Source organism: Monodon monoceros, unplaced genomic scaffold (assembly GCF_005190385.1).
Source record: "Monodon monoceros isolate NGI ecotype Baffin Bay Population unplaced genomic scaffold, NGI_Narwhal_1 Super_Scaffold_5, whole genome shotgun sequence".
Taxonomy (NCBI): domain Eukaryota; kingdom Metazoa; phylum Chordata; class Mammalia; order Artiodactyla; family Monodontidae; genus Monodon; species Monodon monoceros.
Genome location: NW_021703782.1, coordinates 15625361 through 15647076, shown reverse-complemented (window position 1 = coordinate 15647076; position 21716 = coordinate 15625361). Strand labels below are relative to the sequence as shown.

Genomic DNA, 21716 nt, shown 5'->3' with positions numbered 1-21716 from the left:
TTCGCTCATCCTGTATGCTCCTAACAGCTCTTCCTTCCCAGGGCTGTCGGGAAGGTGAGACATCATGAGAGGAGCTCTGTGGGCTGTCTGGCGAGGGTCACCACCACCAGGCAGCCCACCAACCCTCCAGGCTGGGCCCCCCTGGCCACAGCACTTCTTGCTACCACACAAAGGCTCATTTTCATGAAATGTGCCTCCAGGGCCACCGTGAACTAGACCTTACTCTCGGGAATTCCAGCCACACCAGATCAGCCTCCTCAGGCCCTTCTCACATACTGAACTTACTGCAAGGTCCCTGGAGGCAGGGTGCTGGATTAGGCTGTGGAGTATCCCCGGGGGACCCGCAATCTTTCGAGGCAGTTGGTGAACGCTGCTGCCCCTAGCCCTATCCAAGCCCTGTCACGTCCCAAACAACTGAACTCACAGGGCTGAAGTCAGGCCCGCAGGACTGCAGAGCAACTTGACGATGTATTTGCCGCACATACATGCGTGCGTGCGTGCGTGTGCGTGTGTGTGTTTAGACCTTGATTTTCCCATCTGTGAAGTGGGGACAGTGTTAGTCCCAGACTCCTTTCTGCCTCCCAGGGATGATTTGAGAGAGAGTGAGGTCATGTCTGGGCAGGGCTCTGAGAGTCTCAGAGGCAGCTGAAGATAAATACCAGATGTCCTAACTGACCGGAAGAGCAAAGGCTGCAGCAGACCGTGTCTCCACTCCCCCCATTATCACTGGGAAAAGCGCTCCTCTCCTGTTAAGTGGACCTAGTCACCCCTGTGATGAAGAGCACATGAGAAACTTGAAAACCAGTTGTAAACTGTGAAGGGCCCCACGGGCAGAAGGCCCTTGAGGGAGTGTACCCAGGCCTTGGCAGATTCTGAGAGGGACAACAGAAAGTAGACTTTCTCAAGGTGTTGGGAGACAGAGCACACACCAGACTGAGTCAGGAGAGACCCCAAGACAGAACTGGAAAAGCCAAGGGAGGGAGGGGGGCTGAGATAGAAACTTCCAGAATCTGAAACAAAGGTAGGTCTCCATCAGGTTTGCTCTGCATCCTCCGTGCCCACAGAGGGCAGAGCACTGGCGGGTGTGGGTGGATGAGCAGCACAGTGGACGGAAGTGGCTGAACTGGTTGGCCCCGCGGTGCAGTGCTCCCAGCACCCACAGGAGCCAGGCCTGAACCAGCCATTTTGGGGCCTGTGGACACACGTGCATGTGAACAGGAAGGCAGCTCAGGCAACCTCGGAAACAGGCCGGGCAGGCAGGGTGGGGCAAGGGTGTCTGTGAGGCTAAAGGAGCAGCAGCCCTGGCCCTGGACAAAGCAGGAAGGGTGAGAAGGACAGTAGCCCAGAGTACGGGGAGGAGGAGGTCTGGCTTCAGCCTGTGCCCTGCCACTAGCTTGCTGGGTGACCTTGCAGGAGCCACATCTACTCTCTAGGCCATCTGTAAGGTGGTTGGGTGGATCCTAAAACAGAAAACTGGTGAAATCCCAATAAAATCTGTTGTTTAGCTAATGGTAGTGTTAATATCAATTTCTTACGTTTCGATCATTGTGCCACAGTTCTATAAGATATTACGGATGAAGGTAACTGGGAACTCTCTGTAGTATCTTTGTGACTCAACTGGAAACCTCAAATCATTTCAAAATTAAAAGTCTAAAAAAAAATAAAAATAGGACTTCCCTAGCGATCCAGTGATTAAGACTTTGTGCTCTCACTGCCTAGGTCCCGGATTCAATCCCTGGTCAGGGAACTAAGATCCTGCAAGCCGCATGGCACGGCCAAAAAAAAAAAGTCTAAAAAATGTACTTGAGGGCTTCCCTGATGACGCAGTGGTTGAGAGTCCTCCTGCCGATGCAGGGGACACAGGTTCGTGCCCCGGTCCGGGATCCCACATGCCGTGGAGTGGCTGGGCCCGTAAGCCATGGCTGCTGAGCCTGCGCGTCCGGAGCCTGTGCTCCGCAACGGGAGAGGCCACAACAGTGAGGGGCCCGCGTACCGCAAAAAAAAAAAAAAAAAAAAAAAGTACTTGATAAGAAAAAAAAGGCAGCATTGGATATACACACTCTGAGGTCACTTCCAGCTCTGAGGTTGTGCCTCTGTGATATCCGAGCCAGTGAGCAGGGCTGGAGCAGGTGGACAGTGGGATACAGGGAAGCAGAGGCCCAAAGTGCAGGGCTGGACTGAGGGGTGGCCTGCTGAACCTCCTTGAGGAAGAGGGCCACCAAGTGCCCCAAGCTGTCTCAGGGTCAGTCCCTACCTGGACCGGTTTTATTCCCAGGTCGAGTTCTGAAACATTTGGTCCACCTGCTGCTCGCTAGGAGCCAGACCCAATATGCCCTCAAGGGTGCTGTGACCTGCCATGAAAGGGGAGGCCTCAAAGAGGCCTGGAGGGGAGAGAGGGCCTGTCCCGGGGCCATCGCCATCTTCCCACAGGAAGGACACCGTGTTTGGGGTTCTGGGGTGACATCAGGACACGGCTATACAAGGTGAAGTGTAGGCAAGGATGGGTCACTCCGTGCCACTTGGAACGTGATCAGCTCTGAAGTGCATGTACCGGAAGGAGGAGGACAGAGGGGATAGCAAGCCCATCTGCAAAATCCATTAAACGCAAAGACTGTAATGTAAATGAGGCAGCTTAAGTCAGGAAACTTGGTTCAAGTCCCAGTTCTGCCACTAAAATTGCTGTGTGACCTTGGGTGACACACTTAACCCCGGCCTGCCTGTTTCCTCTTCTGTAAAATGGAAATAAGTAATATCGATCCCAAAGTTGTGATAAGGGATTCAGTGAGATCCCTGGCACATAAAGTGCAGTAGTTCCTTAATTTTTTCTTTTTGCTTTTTTTCCTATCCCGTGGAAAAAATGAAAATAACCTAGCTTTGTAAACAATGAAGAAACCTAACTTTTTTAAAAATGAGAGATGTTTATGGAAATCACTGCCAAGCCACTTAAGGGAATATACGCAGCCATTTAAAGTAAAGGTTAGATAGCAACCCGGGAAATGATCACAATACATTTTTTTTTTTTTGCGGTACGCGGGCCTCTCACTGTTGTGGCCTCTCCCGTTGCGGAGCACAGGCTCCGGACGCGCAGGCTCAGCGGCCATGGCTCATCGGGCCCAGCCGGTCCGCGGCACGAACCCGTGTCTCCCGCACCGGCAGGCGCACTCCCAACCACTGCGCCACCAGGGAAGCCCGATCACAATAAATTTTTACAGAAGGAAACCCAGCATGGCTTCCCTGGTGGCGCAGTGGTTAACAATCCGCCTGCCAGTGCAGGAGACATGGGTTCGAGCCCTGTTCCGGGAAGATCCCCCATGCCGCGGAGCAACTAAGCCCGTGCTCCAGGACTACTGAGCCTGCGCTCTAGAGCCCGTGTTCTGCAACAAGAGAAGCCACCGCGATGAGAAGCCCGCGCACCGCAACGAAGAGTAGCCCCTGCTCTCCGCGACTAGAGAAAGCCCACGCGCAGCGACCAAGACCCAACACAGCCAAAAATAAATAAATTAAATAATAAATAAATTAAAAAAAAAAAACACAGGAAACCCAGTACAAAGCACCCCAATTCATCCATGCGTAAAACAGATCCCTGGAGAAAAGACTAAAGGAAATACACCAAAAGACTAATAGTGGTTGGATTGGAGGTGAGTGGAGGTGGGTCTACAGGTTTCTTTTTCTTATTTTCTAAATGTTCTGAGAGTATATTAAATTTATAATAAAAAAATTTATTTCATAAAAACACATTCCCTGAGCCACTGCAGGAAAAACTGTAACACGAGATGGAGGATGTTGTGGTGAGATGTACAAGGGCAGGGGAGTGGGTGGAGTCACACTAGAGGGTCCCGGGGGCGGGGGCTGTCAGCTGTCTCAGGTGACCGGCCAGTGGGCATGGGGCTGGCCATGGGCAACGAGGGCAGAAGGCTGGGCAGGGGCTCTACCCGGCCAGACTCCCGGAGCTCCAGGTCAGGTCAGACAGGAGAGATGGGGTAGCCTGGAGTTCGTGGGGAGAGCGAAGTTTCCAGAATCTCTGGTGCCACACAGGGAGATGGCCTTGCTGCTGTGGCCCAGACCTCTGCCTTGCCCGCTGTCGCTGTCAGGAGTATCCTCAAGGGCAGCCCCCTTGGAAGGCTCCACCTGCTTCTCTGCGGGAGGGAGGGACCCTGCCCCCCACCCTAAGAAGAACAGGCAGGGGTGTTTGAGGTCCCCGTCACCACAGCCTCAGCCCCCTCCCACCCTGCTCCATGTCCATGTGTCTCCTCCCTCCCCAGTCCATGTGGCCTGCAGGAGCAGGGCCAACCACACCGCAGCATTCACAAAACAACAGCCTTTAATGGAAATCAAGAAGGAAGGAGGCGAGAGGAGGGGGCAGGGATGGGGCTTCGCCCGTATCAACCCCTCCAGCCAAGCCTGGGTAGTGGCCTGATACTGCCCCCTCCCCACACTTCACAGCTGTCTGGCAAGAGGGCAGGATGTCAGTGGCCCTTGTCCAGCACGCCTGCAGTGCAAAGGGCCACCCGGGAGCCCAGGAGGATGTGGGGGGTATAAGCAGAGCTCGGGCACAGGTGAGACAGCAGGAGATGAAGCAGCAGCAGCAGGTGTTGCTTAAGCCAGAATGATTTCCGAGGTCCCCCAAGGAAGGGCTCTTCGTCTCCTGGGTTGGCGGGCAGGGGTTGGAGGGAGACGGTCACCCCCAGTGGTACCATGGAGAGGAGCTCGGGCCGGAGCAAGTGCCAGCCTGCAAAGGGCAGGTGCGAGCTTCAGTGGCACTGTGGTTGTCGGCCTTAGGGCCCAGGGCAGGGGCAGGGAACGGGGTGCCCTGCTTGTGTCCAGAGTGCTGCTTGCAGGATTGAGCGGAAGTCCCCGTTCTCTGCTGAAGCTGTGCCTGGGCTAAGCACTGGTCTGCCTGCTCCCACCCCCTAACCCCAGACACCTGGGATCCCCCTATTTAGCCTCTTGCAATGTTCCCACAGCCAACTTCACTGCTTGGAACACAGCCCAGTCCATCTAGGAGAAAAGGAGACGACAAGGAGTTTACAGTCATGCCCCGGGCTCTCCCTGCCGAGAACACCCTCCCTGGGCGCAGCTGTGCTGTGGGGGGAATTGGGCAGCACACTCAGGCTCCCGGCCAGTGTCACACTCACCTGGGCATAAAGCAGGCGGCAGTCAGGGGGCAGGCTGGGCCCCTGGTGGCAGAGCTGAGCAGAGAGGGCAGAGGTCTCGGGGGACAGGAAGTGCTGAGTGACACTCACTGTGCTGACCAGCCCCTGCACCTGTGCGGGGGGGGGGGGGGGCAGGAGGGTCAGTGGGGACTCAGGATGACGCACCCTGCCCCACTTGTTCCTGAAGTCTGCTTCCCCAAATGACCCCCACCCAGCTCTCAGAGAGCAGAGGCCCTGGATGCAGCGCTAGCCACCCCCGAAGGGCGTGGCCCAAACCAGGCCACGGGGATGCCAGAGACGGCACAAGCAGAGTGGGCACCCAAGGACACAAAGCCCAGTTGGCTTGATGACTTCAAGACCACTAGGCTTCTCCTCTTCCCTGCAGTGGAGGCGTGACTTCCTGCTCTGCCTAGCTCCAGAGGGGAACTGAGAGGGACGAGGGTGCTCTCAGAGGGACTGAGAACACACTGGGGACTGCTTCCGATATTCTGAGCTCTCCGCAGGGCCCCCGCCTGCACGCGCCGGGGAAGCACCTGGTGGGGAGCCCCCGCGGGCACCAGCACGGCCTCTCCGGGGGCCTGCAACAGAGTCCAGCAGCTCACACCCCACTCCTCCCGCAGGCGCCGCCGCAGCCCTGCGTCCAGGTAGCAGCTGCCCGGGGTGCCAGGCTCCAAGTTTCCAGCCCCGGCCGGACACACCTCAAAGAAAAGGAGGAATGAGCAAGGTGGGAGGCTAGGGCGGGGCTGCAGGAAGATGCATGGGGCACCTTGGGGCATGGGCTGCCCAAAGGCCAGAGGCACAGGAAAGAGCTGCAGGGGTCAAGTCTTGAAGGGCAGGGGGAGGACGTAGGGGTGAGAGAGAAAGGAGCAGGATGGTGAAGGGCTGGGGTCACTCAGGTTGGCAGAATAGAGATTTGGCTGGAAGGAGCTGAGAGGAAAGGATTAAGGGCTCTGAGGCTGGGGGTCTAAATCCCCTCTTTTCCCAGGGCTAGATGCCTTGAGTAGCCTCTGTGGCCCTGGCCGTGGGCGCTCTGCTCCCTCCTTCAAAGGTACCCCTTTCTCCAAAACCCAGGAAGACGTCCTGCATAACCTCAACTCAGAAACTGTCTACACCAGGAGCTCTAAATTGTGGAGTCCTGTGAAGATCCTGAACTGTGTGCTAAACTGTGGGTGAACAGGTAGCTGTATGTCCCTGGGGAGACAATCCAAAGCATTCGTCAGATTCCTCTGTGATCCCAGATCCAGAAAAGGCACAGCCACACGGAAGTTCTGACTCCCCAGTGGATGGACCGACCGGCTTGCCTGTCCAGGCTGAGGCCTCTGAAGCAGGCACAGCTTTGGGGGCCTTCACCAGCCCAACCAGAGCGGGGAGCTCCTTGGGTAGATGGGAACTCGTGGAGGCCAGGGCCCAAGGAACACCTGCAGAGGTGAACCCAGCATCGTGCTTCAGCTGCCCATCAGCTCCATCCAGCCCTTCAGCTAGAACTTCAGCAATTACTCCTGGGCTTAGGGCTCAGGCCTCCAAGACCAGGCCATGGGAAGAGGGGAGGCTGGTGAGTCAGGCTGGACCCTTGGGTAACCCCAGGCAGGTGCCAAGGAAGTCCAACCTGGAACTAGAGCAGTGTTTCCCAGGCCACCCAGTGAGAACATGCCCCTCAGACCTTCCCGGTGAATTATCGGGTTTGGCCATGCGGGACTGCCCACAGCCAGGCACACCCAGATCAGACAAGGCCATCTATGTATGAAGGCATGCTGCTGTCTGCTCCCCTCTGCATGTTCCAGCACCTGTGTGAGTCCATCCGTGTGTGTGCATCTCCCGTGGGCAGGAGGGTGGCAGTGGACAGCCACGTTGACACCTGCACGTCCGTGTGTGTTCATGTGCCTGAGCAGGGGTGACACTTGCTGGGCGTCCTTTCCCCAGGACAGTCAGGGCTCAGCTGGACTTTGGAACCACGGGGCCTTGCCCCCCTCCTGCTCCCCTCCTCTTCTCCTTCCCTGCCCCCTCTCCTGGCCCCGTGTCTCTCTCCACCTACCACACTGCCCCCCCTTAGCCCTTCCTTGCTAGCACCTCAAAGGGCACCTCCTCATAAGGTGCAGATTTCCGAGAGGGGAGCAGTGGGACGGATTCTCAGGTGAGCTTCCTGTTGCCCTTCGGCCAGCCCCACCTGAAGCCCACAGCGGGGAGGCTGCCTGCCCCCAGGGGGAGCACAGTGTAGCGACCCGGGCTGGGAACAGCCACAAGCTCGGGTCCCAGCTTTACCACTCAGCCTCAGTATCCTCACCTGCAAAATGGGAAAGCAGCAGTACCTACCGCACGGGGTGGTCGTGAAAATTAACAGAGATAATGTACCCAAGGCCCTGAGCACAGTGCCCAGCCTGTGGCAGCTCTTGCTTCATTTCATCACTAGGTCCCCCAATTTCTGTGTGCCCCACCGCACACCTCTTAGGAGGGCCCAGTCTGCCTTCTCTGCACCAGTGCAGTCCAGCTCACCTGAGGCAAGGGAGCGAGCACACGGGGCACACACACAGAGGGAGAGCTTCTGGGGCTGGAAGGGGAAGGGGAGAGCTCCCGGCTCCCTCCTCACCATCTGGAGAAAGCGGCGGATGCGCTGGGCGTCCTGTGCCCGGAACACGTGCCACACGGTGCTGACCTGGCTGCCCGGAGACCAGAGCCCCTCCCCGTCCAGGGCTGAGAGGAAATCTGGGGGAGAAAGACGGCTCAGGAGGGCCCAGGGCCAGCAGAGACAGCACCTCGCATCTGCAGCCTGCGCCGACCCTTGCTTCCGGCCAAGGACGCACCTTTCTGTGTCCGGTGCCAGGCAGGCAGTGGGGCTTCAGCACGTACCAGGACACTGACCAGGTCGGTCACCTCCACACAGAGGTTCTTGGTCCCCAGGTGCCCACACTGTGGGCTCACACCTGTATGGAGGTAGAGAAAAGACACTTGGGAATGGGCCCCAGGACCTCGGCACTGACGCACGTGTTCTCAGAGATGACAGGAAGTGGGTAGGGACTGGGCAGGAATGGAGTGGACACTCACCATAGGCCGCCCACAGCTGGGGCTCCAGTGGTCGCAGGACAGAGCCCCAAGGGAGGTAGGAGGCCAGGTTGAGTTTCCCATGGCGCGCACAGTACTCTGGGAGTGGCAGGCTGGCAGCCAGGCTCTCTACCCTGTGTGTATGCGGGCGGGGGGGTGTGTGTGTCACGCCCAGCAGGCTCAATCCAGGCACCGGAGACCCCGTCGAAGCCCCCAAAGCTAGAGTAACTTCCCAAGGCAAGCACAGAGCACTGAGCATCACAGGGCCAAGGAGGAGAGGCAGGGAAGCCCGGCCAGCCAGCCCTATGGCACCACACACCTGCTGGTGTCCTCGTCCCCCAGAGCTCTGTGCAGCAGGAAGACCGAGCCCTCATCTGACTTTGGGCGAACTAGGGGAAGAGACAGAAAGGCCGTTGGCCCAGGGAGGAACCTCCTTGGCCCACAGGCCCTCCTCCCGTGGCAGCAACAGAGTCCAGTTTCTGCTCTGGGCTCTGCTTCCAGCTGCCCCCAGGGTCACTCTGGGACTTCGATGCCCCCCAGCATCATAGGGGCTCCCAGCTCCTCTCCCCCACCTCACGGATACTCACTCTCAGGCCGGGAGAATCCCTCCCAGAACGTTGTGCTACCCAGGCTTGCGGGCTGGGGAGGCCTGAGGGGGCTCAGTTCCTGCACCTGGCCTCCAAGCGCCCCTAGGGCTTCTGTCCCCCACAGGTGGCCTTGCAATGTCCCCTGAATCCCTGACACCAACACGGGCTGTAGTGGGGAAAGAAAGGGGGACACGGGGAGAATGGATGGGGTACCCAACACGGCCAGGCCGGGGCATGTTGTAGGGGCACCAGGACGGAGTGGGGACAGGCCATGTGGTTCCCTCCGAGTGACGGACCAGGTCTGCCTGGGCCTCGGGATCAAGGCCCTGAGGGTAGGTGAGGCTGTGAGAGCTGGGAGCCTCACCTGGCCCTGCCTCCAGTGCTCCTGGAAGAGGTGGAAGCCTCGCGGAGGCCTGGGCTCCTGCAGCCACAGCAAAGCCCCGGGGGGAGGCAGCCGGGGCCGCACCGGTGAGAGGGGCAGGCCCGGCCCGGCCCGCAGCCCCGGCCCCAGGGCTCTCTCCTGAATCTTCCGTTCCACTACCTGCGCGATGATGCTGTCCAGGATGTTGGTGATGCGGTCGTCCTGCGGGGAGGGAGGGGCGGAGAGGCAGGCGTGCTCAGAACCTGCCTGACCCTGCAGGCAAGGCCAGCCCAGTTTTGGCCCCGGGCCCCCAGCCCTCCCTTTGGGCCCTCGCTCACGCTGGGCAGGGCCGGAGTGACAGGGGCGAAGGCCATGTGTATCCGTTCGTGCCCCAAGCAGAGTTTGACAGCAGTAGAGGCCAGTAGTTCACAGAGAGAGGGACAAGGCAGGGGCCCTTGGCCAGCACGGTCCTCTGCCGGGGTCCCTCTGGAGTCTGGGGTCTCTGTTAGGAAGGAGAGCGGTGAGGGTCTTCACCTTTCTCTCGTCGAGGCTCCATTGCCCATGTGCTCTTCCCTCCTCTCCCGGCGGAGTCTGCTCTGTCCTCACTGGCACTGCCCATCTCAACTCTGGTCTGGATGCACTTGCCTCCCACCAGCTTTCCTGCCAGCATGTCTAGGACCTCTCCAAAGGAGGGGCTCAGAACAGGGGTCTGGCTGGAGAGGGGTTACGAGGCTTGTCCTAGATTTTATTTAGATTTATTTTCTTTGGAATGACTTGAGAAGAGAGATGGTGACGGCGGGGGGCTGGGGGGATGGCTAAAGCCATTCCAATCTCTCCTGGGGATTCCAGCCTGTCTCAGCCTCCCCCGCACAGTCTGAGCAAGGCGCAGGGGGCTGCTCACCCTCTTTAATGTCCTTGGTCCTGTTGGTATCCCTGTTGCAGGAAGGTTGTGGAGTTGGGGGAGTTTTCTCCGTCGGCTCCTTCTGTTAAACCCAGCCGCCACCCACCCCCATCCAACCAGAGATTTAAAAATGGCAAATGCATCTCAATCCAATTCAACCCACAGGTATTAACAGTAGACTCAATGTTAAGTCCTAAAGTCGTGTTTACAAGGAGCGAAATGTCATACGATACAACGTTAGGTGGAAAAAAGTTGCCCATGGACTTATGCATACAGCACGATCTAAAGTATACTCAAAAGAGGCTGGAATAAATATACAAGCAAATGACTGGAAAGAAATATGTCAAAATGGTAACGGTGGTATTGTAAACCACTGCTGTTTTCTTCCTTATCCTTGTCTGGATTTTTCCAAATTTTCCACAGTGGGAATGTGTACGGTGCCTGGCACACAAAAGGCATTTGATAAACCCTCTCTTGAATAAATGACTTTTATAATAAAAACATGAACTTCATAAAAACTTTGTGAAACGCACACTGAGCACCTGCTCTGTGTCAGGTGCGGGGAATACTGAGAAGGTGGGCCGACACTCCACTTGTAGGAGCCTGCGCCTGGGGAGTGGAAAGACGGGACTCCAGCAGCTCTAGCAAGGTGCTGGGACTAGCACAGAGAGGGTGGGACCTCCAGGCAGACAGAGAGTGCGGACTGCTGCTGGGCGGGGTGGGGGGAGGTGGGGCAGAGGCTAGAGCTCTAATGGATCCTCATCCCCAGGGGAAGAAGAGAAGAAGCCTGATTTCACCCAGCTTCCATGTACCTCTTCATTCCCCTCGAAAGAAAAGGACCAAACCCTGCCAAAGTTAGGAATTTGCAGACACACCGCCTAACCCTGGGGCGCACCAGCCAGTGTCCTGTCCCGTGCCCTGCTTCTTACCTGCTGGCCCCCATCCCCAGGGGTCCACATCCGGGCATCAGCTTGGCAGGGGCAGTGCCCCCGGATGTCAAACTTGACCCAGACCTGGTGCATTGCAGTGCTCAATTCCGCCATAGCTGTGAGGGGGAGAGGGGAGATGGAATTTGCCAGTGACTGCAGACAGGGGGCCACTTCCATGGTGCTTGGCCTCATCAACCAGGAGAGCATGGGATCGGGCTGAGAGACATCCAAACAGGAAGCTGGTCTCCCCCAGGACCTGCCCTCTGTACGCCCCGCCCCTCCAAGAGGGCTCACCCTGGCTGGAGACAAACTGGGTGAGCATCAGGGAACAGGCACTGTGCCCAGCCTCCTGGGTACACTTCTCCATGGACTGTTCCTGAGAGCCTGTTGGGGGTAGGAAAGGAGAAGCTGCAGGTCAGGAAATCAAGATAAACCCAGGTTAAGGTCAGGGAAGAAGAGCAAGGGCATGATATCAAAATCGGGGACCTTGAGAATCTACAAAACATGGGCTTTCTGGGAAACCTGAGTTCCCTAGTGACATAGGATCCTTTGCTTGCAGAACGCAGAGCCGTTAATATGCTGAGTGCATTGCAAGATGCAAGACAATCATGTAGAATGTGGTATTCCGAAAGGTTTCTGACCCTGGAACTCTTTTTGGCCACGTCTATTGGAACACTGGGAAATTTCAAGTGTTGAGGTGGCGGAATTGAGCCAAGGGAGAGAAAGCTGAGAACCTTGAAGAGAGCAGGACTTGGAATCAGAAGACCTGCCTTTAAATCCTGGGCCCAACACTTACGAGCTGTGTGACCTTGCACAAGTCACTTAACTTCTCTGAGTTTTTCTCATCTGGAAAACGGAGGCAGTAATACCTACTTCACAGTGTTGTAAGGTTTAAAAAGGTGCAAGCTGAACAAGGTGGGAGATAGAGAGTAGGCACTCGGCTTCTTTTAAGGATATGGGCATGGCCCTCTGATCTGGGGAGAGGAAACGGTCTTCTCTAACGGGCATTGAGCAGTGGTAGCCGAGGCTGCGGAGGGAGACTTTCTCAGGGAGCCACAGCCAAGAAGTGACCATGAACTTTTTTTTTTTTTTTTTTTTTGCCATGCCATGTGCGGGATCTTAGTTCCCCAACCAGGTATCAAACCCTTGCCCCCTGCAGTGGAAGTGCAGTCTTAACCACTGGACTGCCACGGAAGTCCCTGGCCACGAACTCTAGAGCAACCCTTCCGAAGCCCCCAGCTCCTTTCCCACCTTCTTTCTCCTTGGTCCTCCAAGCGCCCGCCATGCGACCACAGGCCACACACAGCCGGTGGCTGCAGCAGGGGCATCGCCAGTGGGTGTTGAAGAGTCCATGGTGGCAGCGGCTACAGCAACGTGGAATGCCTGGGTTGTCCTCTGTCCCGGCTGGGCCCTGGCCTGCTGACCACAGGAGAGAACAGGGTCAGAGGGGCCTCAAGTCAGTGGCCCCTTTGAGGACCTCATGTGGGAGGCCTCCAGGAAGGGATGGACACACAGGAACAGTTTCCACTGAGGGGCTGCCCCAGAAGGGAGACAGGCTCCCTTACAGTCACCCTTGAGTGCTTGACAGCCCCTGTAAAGAACCTACTCGCCGCACCGTCCGTCTGCAGCCAACCCTCCCAGGCCAGTGCAGGCTGCACCTCCCTGGCGCCCGCCCCAGGGCTCCCTGAGCCACAGGACTCCCCAAACAGTCCTTCCTCCCCCCAGCCCACAACACAGTGGTGTTTCCTCAGGGGACTCCTCTGTGTCTCAGAAGAGGAAACCTTGGGGGGCTGCTCCTTCCCTCACCCAGAGTTTCAGACCAAGCCCTTGTTGGTAAGTGGGAGGTTGCCAGTGTGCACACGTTCATATACTCATCAACACACACTCGTCCCATCCAGGGCTGGGTGCTGGTCGGGACCTGGCACTTGCACTCTCCCAGCCCTCACATCACAAGGGGGGAGATGGGCCCATAAACATGGTAATGCTCGTGGCATCATGGGGTGGGTGCTAGAATAGGAGTGGGATGGAAGGAGGAGGGTGGGGACAGCTGCACAAACGGCCCTGAGTGATGAGTAACTTTTCATTCACCAGGTGGGAATGGAAGGGAAGCGCGTTCCAGACAGAGGGAGCGAAGGGTGCCGAGGCCGGAGGGGGCAGACAAGCCCAGGTGAGCCTAGAGGGCCGGGCAGACCATGATGCCAGAATCGGGGCGGAGGGAGTGGCAGGGTGGACAGGGGCTGGCTGTGAAAGGGGGAGGGGCTGGACTTTCTGGGACAAGAGGGAGCCACCAGGGGGTTCCATCCAGGGAGTGACAAGACGGCAGGAGGGTCTTGTCGTTCCCCGTGGAAGGGATGCAGGAGGGAGAGCCTGGAGCCAGAGGGATCAGCTGATTGCCTCGAGCTCCTCCCATCTCTAACCTCGGCCCCAGTCCTACCAGCTTCCCAGGGCCCAACCGCCTGCCATCCCGGAAGCCTTCCTTCCCTTGCAAAGCTGCAGAGAGCTCCCCCCAACACCCGCCTCCCTCCCGGTGCTCTTGCAGACACTTGGCATTCAGTGTCATTTCCCCAGCAAGCCCAAAGCTCTTAGAGGGTTGGGCCAGACCAGGTTTTACACCTTCCCAACATCCCCCGTCCAGGCCAGAAACTGGAACACAAGTTGACTCAGAGCCTGAGCTGGGAATAAGGGCGCGGTGGGGCAGGAGCTCTCCAGCGCTGCCAGCTGGTTGGTAGGCAGTGCTGGGGGAGGGAGGTCCCATGCTCCTTGTGAAAGCACTGACCACAGAACCCGGCCGTCCCGGGGTCCTGAATGCCTGGTGGGGCCTGCTCACCTTCCCGCTGGGCCCAGGCCAAGACCTCCCGCTCCCTCCGCAGCACGCGGCACAGTCGGTCTCCCAGAGCACTTAGCAGGTGCTTGGCGAGGCCCATGCTGAGCCCGGCCTCCTCCGGGCCAGACCCTCCTCCCTCGGAGCTGGCTGCCGAGTCTTCCTCCTGCCGCTGCTCCCCTCCCAGAGGCAATCTGGAGGTAGGGCAGAGGAAGGTGAGCAGGGAGCCCCACTGGGAGGATGCTGGGGGCAGCCAGGGGCAACAGGCTCACCTGGGCACTGGCTGGGAGTGGCAGGCCAGCCCTCCCGCCTCACCAGCTGCCTGGGCACAGCTTTGGCACTGAGTCATGCCTGCCGGGGGAGCCACGCAAGGTGTATCCTGCAGCCCTGGGTCCTGGAGGCTGGCCCTGATGTCTCGGGGTCCTGAGGGGACAATGTTGCTGGTCAGGAGGCTGGGCTTCCTGGGTTTCTGTGAACCCCAGGCCCTGCCTTAGCACCCAGCCCGTCCCCACACAGAGCCAGTGCTGCCCCTAGGCCCGGGCCTGCAAGGCCTGATTCGGAACGAGAGAACCAGGCAGCCGGAAACTTCAAAAAGGCTGAGCCCTAACATGGACTCATGGGCCAAGTTTGGGGCAGCTGGGGCGCAGGATCCAGTCGGTGTAGACTTGGGTTAGCTCCGCCTCAGCCTCAGTGATACCGTTGGCCATGTGACAGTGTGAAGAGACAATCCCGACGTGGACGGAGGGCGATGGAAGGTGAGAAGGCCGGAGAGTTCCAACACAGGCCACAGGTGCAGTAACCCAAGAAGTCAGAGGGGCCTACAGCTTCCCAGCCCAGGCAGAGGCCTGGAAGAGCACAGACAGACCCATGCCAGGTACAGGGGTGCAAGACCAGCGAAAGAGTCCTGATCCAGGCCCAGCAGTCTGGGAGGCCAAGAAACCGAGGTGACCCCGAAGAACCGAGGCTGGGACCAAGCACTGCCAGAACCCTCCGTGAAGGGCAGAGCTTGACAGAGGGGTCCAAGATGTGCCCAAGTCCTAACACTGGCAGAGTCCAAACTGAGTTTCCATGATCCAGCTGGCCCAGAGAGTAGTTGTTCATTCCTCAGGCAGGACAAGGGGTCCTTCAGGAGATGTAATCCCCCCAATGGGGGATTTGTGGCACAAGTAATCACAAAAGTGACTGTTCATTGAGTGCTTGCTAAGTGCCGTTTACGTGAATGATATTGGTTAATCTTTGCAGCACTGTTTACGGGGTAGGTGCTGTCTTTATCCCCATTTTATAGATGGAGAAACTGATGCCCAGAGAGGTGAAGTAACCAGCCCAAGGTCACATAGCACCAATCAGCAAAGTCAGGAGCCAGGTATTCTGACTCCGGAGTCCACACTCTGAATCCTGTCATTATACTGTCACCAGAACGCCATGGCTCGGGAGTAGGCACACGAAAATAGGAGCCACATGCTGGACGGGTCTGGCCTGTACATGCTAAGGACTCCCAGAGAGCTATCCCATCCAGGTGGGCAGTTGGACAGCTGGGTGTGATCCACTCATAAAAGACTTCTGATCCCACCTCCCTGCAAAGCCCCAGTCCCGGCTGCACCCTCCCAAGTAGGGCCCCCTGCAGGCCCCCCCCCCGTCCCCTTACCTCTGTGTTCATCATGCTGTTTTACCTCTGCCCTGTTCCCAAATGAGGAGTCCAGCAGCTCCTGCCAGCCTCTGGCCCCCTGCCCCACACTGCCCGGGAAACGGCCGGACGGGCGCTTGGCGGCTGGGCTGCCCACTGCTCCCTGGACCTCGGGGCTGCTTGCCCTCTTGAGGGCGCGCAGCTGGGCCGCTGGGCTTTCCTCCACCCCAGAGCAACTGTCTGGGCACCCAAACTGCTCAGAGTGTCGTGTGAGCCATGTCTTCTTCAGCTTGGCGTGATGGCTGGGCGGGCAGGCCCTGGGACCAGGGGCCTTGTTTACTACCTCGCTGGATTCACTCGGCCCACTGGTGCCCCCCTCCAGGTCCTCCTGGCACTTCCCACAAGGGCCAACACCTCCATCTCTAGCTGGTGGGTGAAGTGAGCAACGGTCCACCTGGGTGGTAGGAGGCCCAGGAGAGGGGTACCTTGATGTGGCTGACGGCCCCAGCTGGTACCCAAGGCTCCCGCCTCCCGGTACAGCCCAGACATTGCCATGAACCAGGCCTGGGGAACAAGTGGGCCACGGGGTCGGGGGAACAGTGTCTGGACGCCCCAGGACACGGGGGCAAAGATTCTGATGCCTGCCGACTCCTGTCTCTCCATCTCTCTGGTGGAGTGAAGGGCGTTCCACCTCCCCAGTTCTCTGGAGATGCCCCCCAGGCGCTGAGCCCAGCAACCCGGGTTCCACAGTTGCCAGTGGCTCCTTGGCCAGCCTGAGAATGCTGGGATCCTTGCGGTACCAACCCTAAAGAGAGGAGAAGGGATTAAGCTCGTGCTGACTTTGCTTCCCAGTGCTTAAAAGGATGGGCAGAACTGACAACCAGCAGGTGTGAGCCTGTGTGGCTTTAAGGGTTGTGAAAATACTGAAGAACATACTGGTTAGTAGGCACTGGTCCCCTAACTGCCTCCGCCACAGCCCTGGCTACCCCAGATCCTTCCCCAGGATTTCTCAGGCCTCCCCATAATCCAGCAACTAAAGGCTTAATGCCTGGCACAGTCAAAGGTCCTCCAGGATCTATTCAGATTGTGTGATGCCCTGTACCACACTGGATTTAAAATATTTTACATCTCATCCCTGAGGTGACCCTGGGGGTCCCTTGTGGGGGAGGTACCAGAGGTACAGGCCATGGGGCCACCTGCCCATCCCACTCCCAGATACAGGGCCTTGTCTGCCCCTCCCCCCAGGACAAGACCACACATTCTGAGGCCCCAGTTCCCAGGGCTTTGTTCTGGGTGGACAATGCATGAGTCAATTCCTGAAATGGCCCAAAGGCAGGTGAGGCCTAATGAAATGGGTTTGCTCAGAAGAGGAATTGCTTGGGGTTGACTATGTCTGAGCTGACAGGCTCCTCCTCTGCCTGGGTACCACCTTATCTTTTCATCAAAATGGAAAGGCAGAGTGGTTTGGCCCCGGCAGGGTGGCTCAGGGGCCACTGAGCCCCGCTGCCTGGCCCCCAGGTACCCTCTCTGCTCCAACACTCACCTTACTGCCTAAGCCGAAGGCAGAGGGCACTTTGGGCTGGACTCCGGAGCACCCCCAGGGGTGTGGGGTGAGGGGCCAGTCACACGGACGCTCTGGGGGCAGGCTGGACACTAGGTAGGGTGGCAGGCAGCTGGGCACCCAGAAGGGAGCTTGCTCAAGGATCTTGGTCTCCAGAAGAAAGGGGCAGTGCAAGGGTCGGAAGGCCACAGGGTCACTCTTGGGAGGGCCACCGTTATGCTCAGGAATCAGTGGGCCGTAGCAAGGCGGGCACGCTGACCCACGGAATGCCAGCGGATGGGTAAGCATAGCCTCCTTCCAGCGCAGCGCCTCCTTGCTGCCTGGCCAGCCAGCCTTCCTCTCCCCATTCCGGGGACCTTTGCCCTCCACCAATGGGAGCGTGTCCTTGGGGATCTGGGGGAAGCCAGGGGGGAGCCAGGAGCCTGGGGTGCTCAGGACACCCCTCCAGAAGGGAGCAGGCTCTCCCAGGCACAGTGCTGCAGGGCTCAGGCCATCTTGTAGTGGGGTCTCCGGCTCTGGTCCCACGATGCCATTCTCAGGGGCTGTCTTCTCCCAGGCTGGGCTGTCCTTCAGGAAGCTGGGCGTACTCTCCATCACTCTCCTGCCCTCATGGGGCTCTCCAAGAGGGGGTCCCTGGAGCATAACCACCAAGGCATGAGCTGCTTGGGCACACGCCTCAAGCACCCTACCGCCTGGTACAGAGTGAGCACCGCCCTGGCAGCACCAAGGCACCCCAAACCAGTAAGACAAGAGCCAACCTACAGCTGGGCTCCACGTTGCCTGCCACATGAGACTCGAACGACCCGCCTGAGTGGGATGTTCCAGTGTGGGAGGTCATCCCTTCCCCTGAATGCCTGGAACTTGACAGCCCACCTGGGCCAGAGCCCCTCAGCAGAGACTGCTGATTCTAGGATGACATGTCCTGGCCTCGTCGAGCCTGGAACTGGTCATGAGCCATGCGGAAGGACAGAGGGCAAGGACCCAAAAGAAGAGCTCCGTGGAAGGCACTGCACTGGGAGACAAGAAGCTTGGATCCTGGCCCTGATCCAGTCACCTGCTGTGTGACCTTGGGCAAGTCACGTCACTCCTCTGGTGCCCTTGTGTAAAATAGGGCTGGGAAATGGGCAGTCTCAGAAGCCTCTTCCCTGCGCTGCAGTCTGTGGTTCTGGGGGTGCTGCTTCCCCACCCCCAGCCCTCAGCCCCACCTAGGCTTGTTTGGCTGGGAAGTGCAGACAGGGCAGGCTGGAGTCACGGGGGAGAGCAGGGCTGCTGGCTGGAATCTCTCCCTACACCTGGGCAGCCCCGAGTCTGCCTCTTCCAGGTGCTGTACAGTCTCTTGGCTTCTGAGGCAGAGCCCAGGACAACTGCTGGGGGCTGGGATCTCCACCACTGCCCCCAAGGGAAGGAGTGAGCTGGCACAGGGGAGGGGAGTTAGAGGCCTCAGCCGGGATGGGTCAAGATGCCCCAGTCCAGCCGGCAGTGCTAGGGCGGCCGGTGGACGCTGGTAACTGCAGCCTGGCCGAGGGGAGGGAAGGAGGCGGGGAAAGCGGGCTGGGGCCCAGAGAGAGGCAAAGGAGGGAAAATTGAACGTGCGTGCAAAGGAGCAGGATGACAGGTGGCACCAGAGCCCCGGCGCTCTCCCAGCACGGCCACGTCTGCCCACTGGGGGAAGCTCCAGGAAGGAGGGGAGGGAGCCCAGGGAGCCGTGACACAGGGCGCTCGGGTTTTCTGGGGCCACCGCTCCGACGCGATCCAGCCCCGTCGGGCATCCTAACTTTCAGAGGCGTGGCCAAGCCCAGAGGAGCAAGGGGAGCTCATTCCCTGCGTGCGGCGCGGGCTCGGCTCAGAAACGCCCTGCTATGGGCGTCCCCAGAAGGCGAGCGCCCGGCGCCCCTCTCGGCCCTTACCTGGGCTTCACGCGCCGGGCGCGGCGCGGGCGGCGGCGGTCTTCGTGGCCGACGCCGGGTGCCCTCTCCCCATGGGCTGGTTCCGGGGCCTCCCGGCCGGCGGGCGAGAGCTCGTTTGTTCTCCCGCTCTCTGCTCAGCGCGCTGGCTCTCTCTTTCCCCCGGGGCGGCGGGGGCGCTCTAGGGCCGCAGGTTGGAGGGGTCGGGCTCCGGGATCTGCAGGATGCGGCACACGGCGCGGATCGGCCGCACCAGCTTCTGGGCCGAGGCCGTGGGTTGCGCCATGGGACGCCGAGACTCCGTGCTGCGCTGCGGGGAGGGCCGGGCCGGGGCTAGGGAGCGGGTGCCCCCGGAGGGAGAGAGGGAGCCGGGCCGGGGGGAACGCGCGCCCCGGGTCGGAGATGGCGGAGTGGGGGGAAAGGCCGAGGGGCCGGGGGAGGGGGTCGTGCCTGGAAGGGAGGCCGATCCCGTGACCCGGGAGAGAGGCACCAGCTACGGCGCAGCACGGCGCGGCGCGGCTAATGGAGGGAGTGCCCAGCGGAGAGCGCAGCAGGACCTCTGATCGCCATCGCCAGACGCGCAACTGAGAGCGGGGAAGCTGCTCCGCCGGTTTCCCCCTCCTGCGCCCTGCGGGGAAACAGGAGCCCGAGATTCGGCGGCCCCGCCTGGGCCTGCCCCCTCCCGGGCCCCGGGGGCTTCCGCCAACGCCCCGGCGATGCCACCGGCTGCGCGCGGGGAGAATGAGCCCTTTGTTCCCCCCTCCCCCCCGCGGCACCCGGGCGCCTGCCGAGAGAGGCTCCCCCGGGGCAGCGTGCCAGCTTCCCAGCCGCCCCACCCTCCCGTGGGCCCGGCCCCGGAGCCTGGCAGGCGGGCAGCACCCCCACTATAGGTGCCAAGCCCGGGAACTGGAGCAAAGGGCGGGAGGGGCCGGACCAGGCCACGATGGGGCGGGGTGCCCCCAGGGGTGCCAGGGCAGGGCTGCTGGGAGGGGTCAGTGCCAGAGCTGGCAGGGGCAGTCGAGTTCTCACGGGTGAATGATGGGCCCTGTGACCCACGCCAGCCACCCCGTGCTTGCTGGACCACTGGCTCTTGATCCTCTCCAGCTCTGGCACGTGGGCACACACGCTGGCCCAGGTCTGCCCTGCCCGGTTCCTCATCTGGCCAAGCTGCTCTTCACCGTTCCAGACGCAAGCCCCCTCCCAGGGCACAGTGTCCTGCCTTAGCAGTTCTAGAAGGGTCTAGGCTCTAGTCTGTTCCTGGTCTAAGGGCCCCAGTTTCACCAATTGTCCAGAGAGGAAGTGGGACCAGATGCGCTCCACCACCTGCTCCAGCCCCGTGTGCTGGGGGTCTGCGCCATCCCATGCTCCTAGTGTTTCCAGGCCCAGCCCTGGAGAGGAGCCCATGGGAGTGGCTCCTGGGAGGGAGCAGAGAGGAGGAGAGGAAATGGGAAAGCAGGGCACCCTCCACCCGAGGAAGCATCCTGGCCCTTCTGCGAGGGTGGTTCCAGAGCACAGACACAGACAGATTCAAACACACACAGACAGATTCAGACACACACAGAAACCCACACGCCCAACGGGCGCTTCCCTTCCCCTCAGGCACCCACGTCCCACCCCGTGACTCCCCTTCCTCCCTGTGGAAGCCATCCTTGGCCTGCCTTCACCCAGCCTGGGACAGAGAGCACCACCCACCCACCCCCATTCCATCGAAGGGATGAGGTTTTGGATGCCTCTAGCCTTGTCCCAGGTCACACTACCATCCCTGGAGCAGGAAGCCATGAGGGTGGCTCCCTTCCAGGGACTGGACGGGAGGCTGGGATCCTTTCACCAGTTGAGGAGAAGAGGAGGGGTGCTGAGGAGAGGAGGCCTGAAGGGGTCGGCACCAGGCAAGACTTAGGTCATGTTGGCATAGATTCTCCTGGCCCCTTCGCCTTCCCCCAGAGGCCGGTTCTGTGACAGGGCAGGCTGGTAGGGGTTGTTTACATGACTGAGTTATTAACACTCCCTTCCTCCTCCAGCTCCCCTGAGGGGTGACATGGACCTGAGTGTGCCAGGGGAAGTGATCCTGGAGGGTCTAACCCAGACTGCAGTCCCCAAGCCCCAAGCCCCAGCCTTCCGCTCCCAGGCTGGCTCCAGGATACGGATGGAGGGCTGGGGTGTGCCTGTAGTCCCCCATCTGTGTCCTCTGGCAGCCAAAACTTGTGGGAGATTCCAGGGGGAGATTCCTGCGGCTTGAGGCCTAGAAGAGGCTGGGCAGGGCAGGGTGGGAGCCTGGGCTGTCCAGGCCCCGAGGGGATGGGGACAGCCCCAGGGGAGTGGGACAGACACCTCCCCCCACCCCCTTTGCCAAGTCTCCCTTGCCAGATCACTGTCTCTGGACTAGACCAGGACTCTCAGGACAGGCTCCTAAAATGCCCAGGGGGTCGTGGGGGGGATTGGGGTGGCGGGGGAAGGAACCCCTTTCCACCCTCGCCCAGCTCCCCATCCTGCTCTACAGCCCATGCCACAGGCCCACGGAGCCCTTGTAGCCGGATGTCCTGTGCCTGAGGACAGAGCAGATCTGAGGAGCCACACAAAGACACAAACAGAAGGAAAGCCACGCAACGTGTGGACACAGCGCCGGATCCGTGGACACAGGCGAGCTGACCAGCACCCCCAGACTCGCGTGGGTCCGCTCCGGCCCCGCAACGACCCCTCAAGAGCACTGACACACACACGCTGATACACACGTTCCCACTGACACGCGCAGCAGCACTCCTGAGCCAGCTGCCCTCACGCTGTCCCCAGAGCCCCTTACCTGGGCAAGCACAAGTGCCCTTCGGGCGGAGCAGCCCCCTGC

The 21716-nt window shown here is 59.8% G+C and overlaps 1 protein-coding gene across 3 annotated transcripts; it reads right to left on the bottom strand.

Annotated features, from left to right (window-relative positions):
• Positions 1 to 3749: 3749 nt before the first annotated feature.
• Positions 3750 to 21716, bottom strand: HR (HR lysine demethylase and nuclear receptor corepressor). Of its 3 annotated transcripts, XM_029204045.1 has the most exons (20): positions 21675 to 21716; positions 18881 to 19505; positions 16956 to 17606; positions 15434 to 16217; positions 14061 to 14211; positions 13795 to 13982; positions 12219 to 12383; positions 11262 to 11351; positions 10968 to 11083; positions 10039 to 10120; positions 9476 to 9639; positions 9141 to 9359; positions 8777 to 8942; positions 8509 to 8578; positions 8193 to 8323; positions 7952 to 8071; positions 7738 to 7853; positions 5687 to 5851; positions 5136 to 5264; positions 3750 to 4998 (listed from the first exon to the last, which is right to left on the bottom strand). In XM_029204045.1, exons 3-20 carry the CDS (start codon positions 17565 to 17567, stop codon positions 4936 to 4938), a joined length of 3531 nt encoding a protein of 1176 aa, XP_029059878.1. In that variant the 5' UTR covers positions 17568 to 17606; positions 18881 to 19505; positions 21675 to 21716; the 3' UTR covers positions 3750 to 4935. The 3 variants fall into 3 exon arrangements, with proteins under 3 accessions (XP_029059878.1, XP_029059877.1, XP_029059879.1); XM_029204044.1 differs by lacking the exon at positions 21675 to 21716 and having other exon boundaries at positions 12219 to 12386; positions 18881 to 19259; XM_029204046.1 differs by lacking the exon at positions 21675 to 21716 and having other exon boundaries at positions 3750 to 4729; positions 12219 to 12386; positions 18881 to 19259.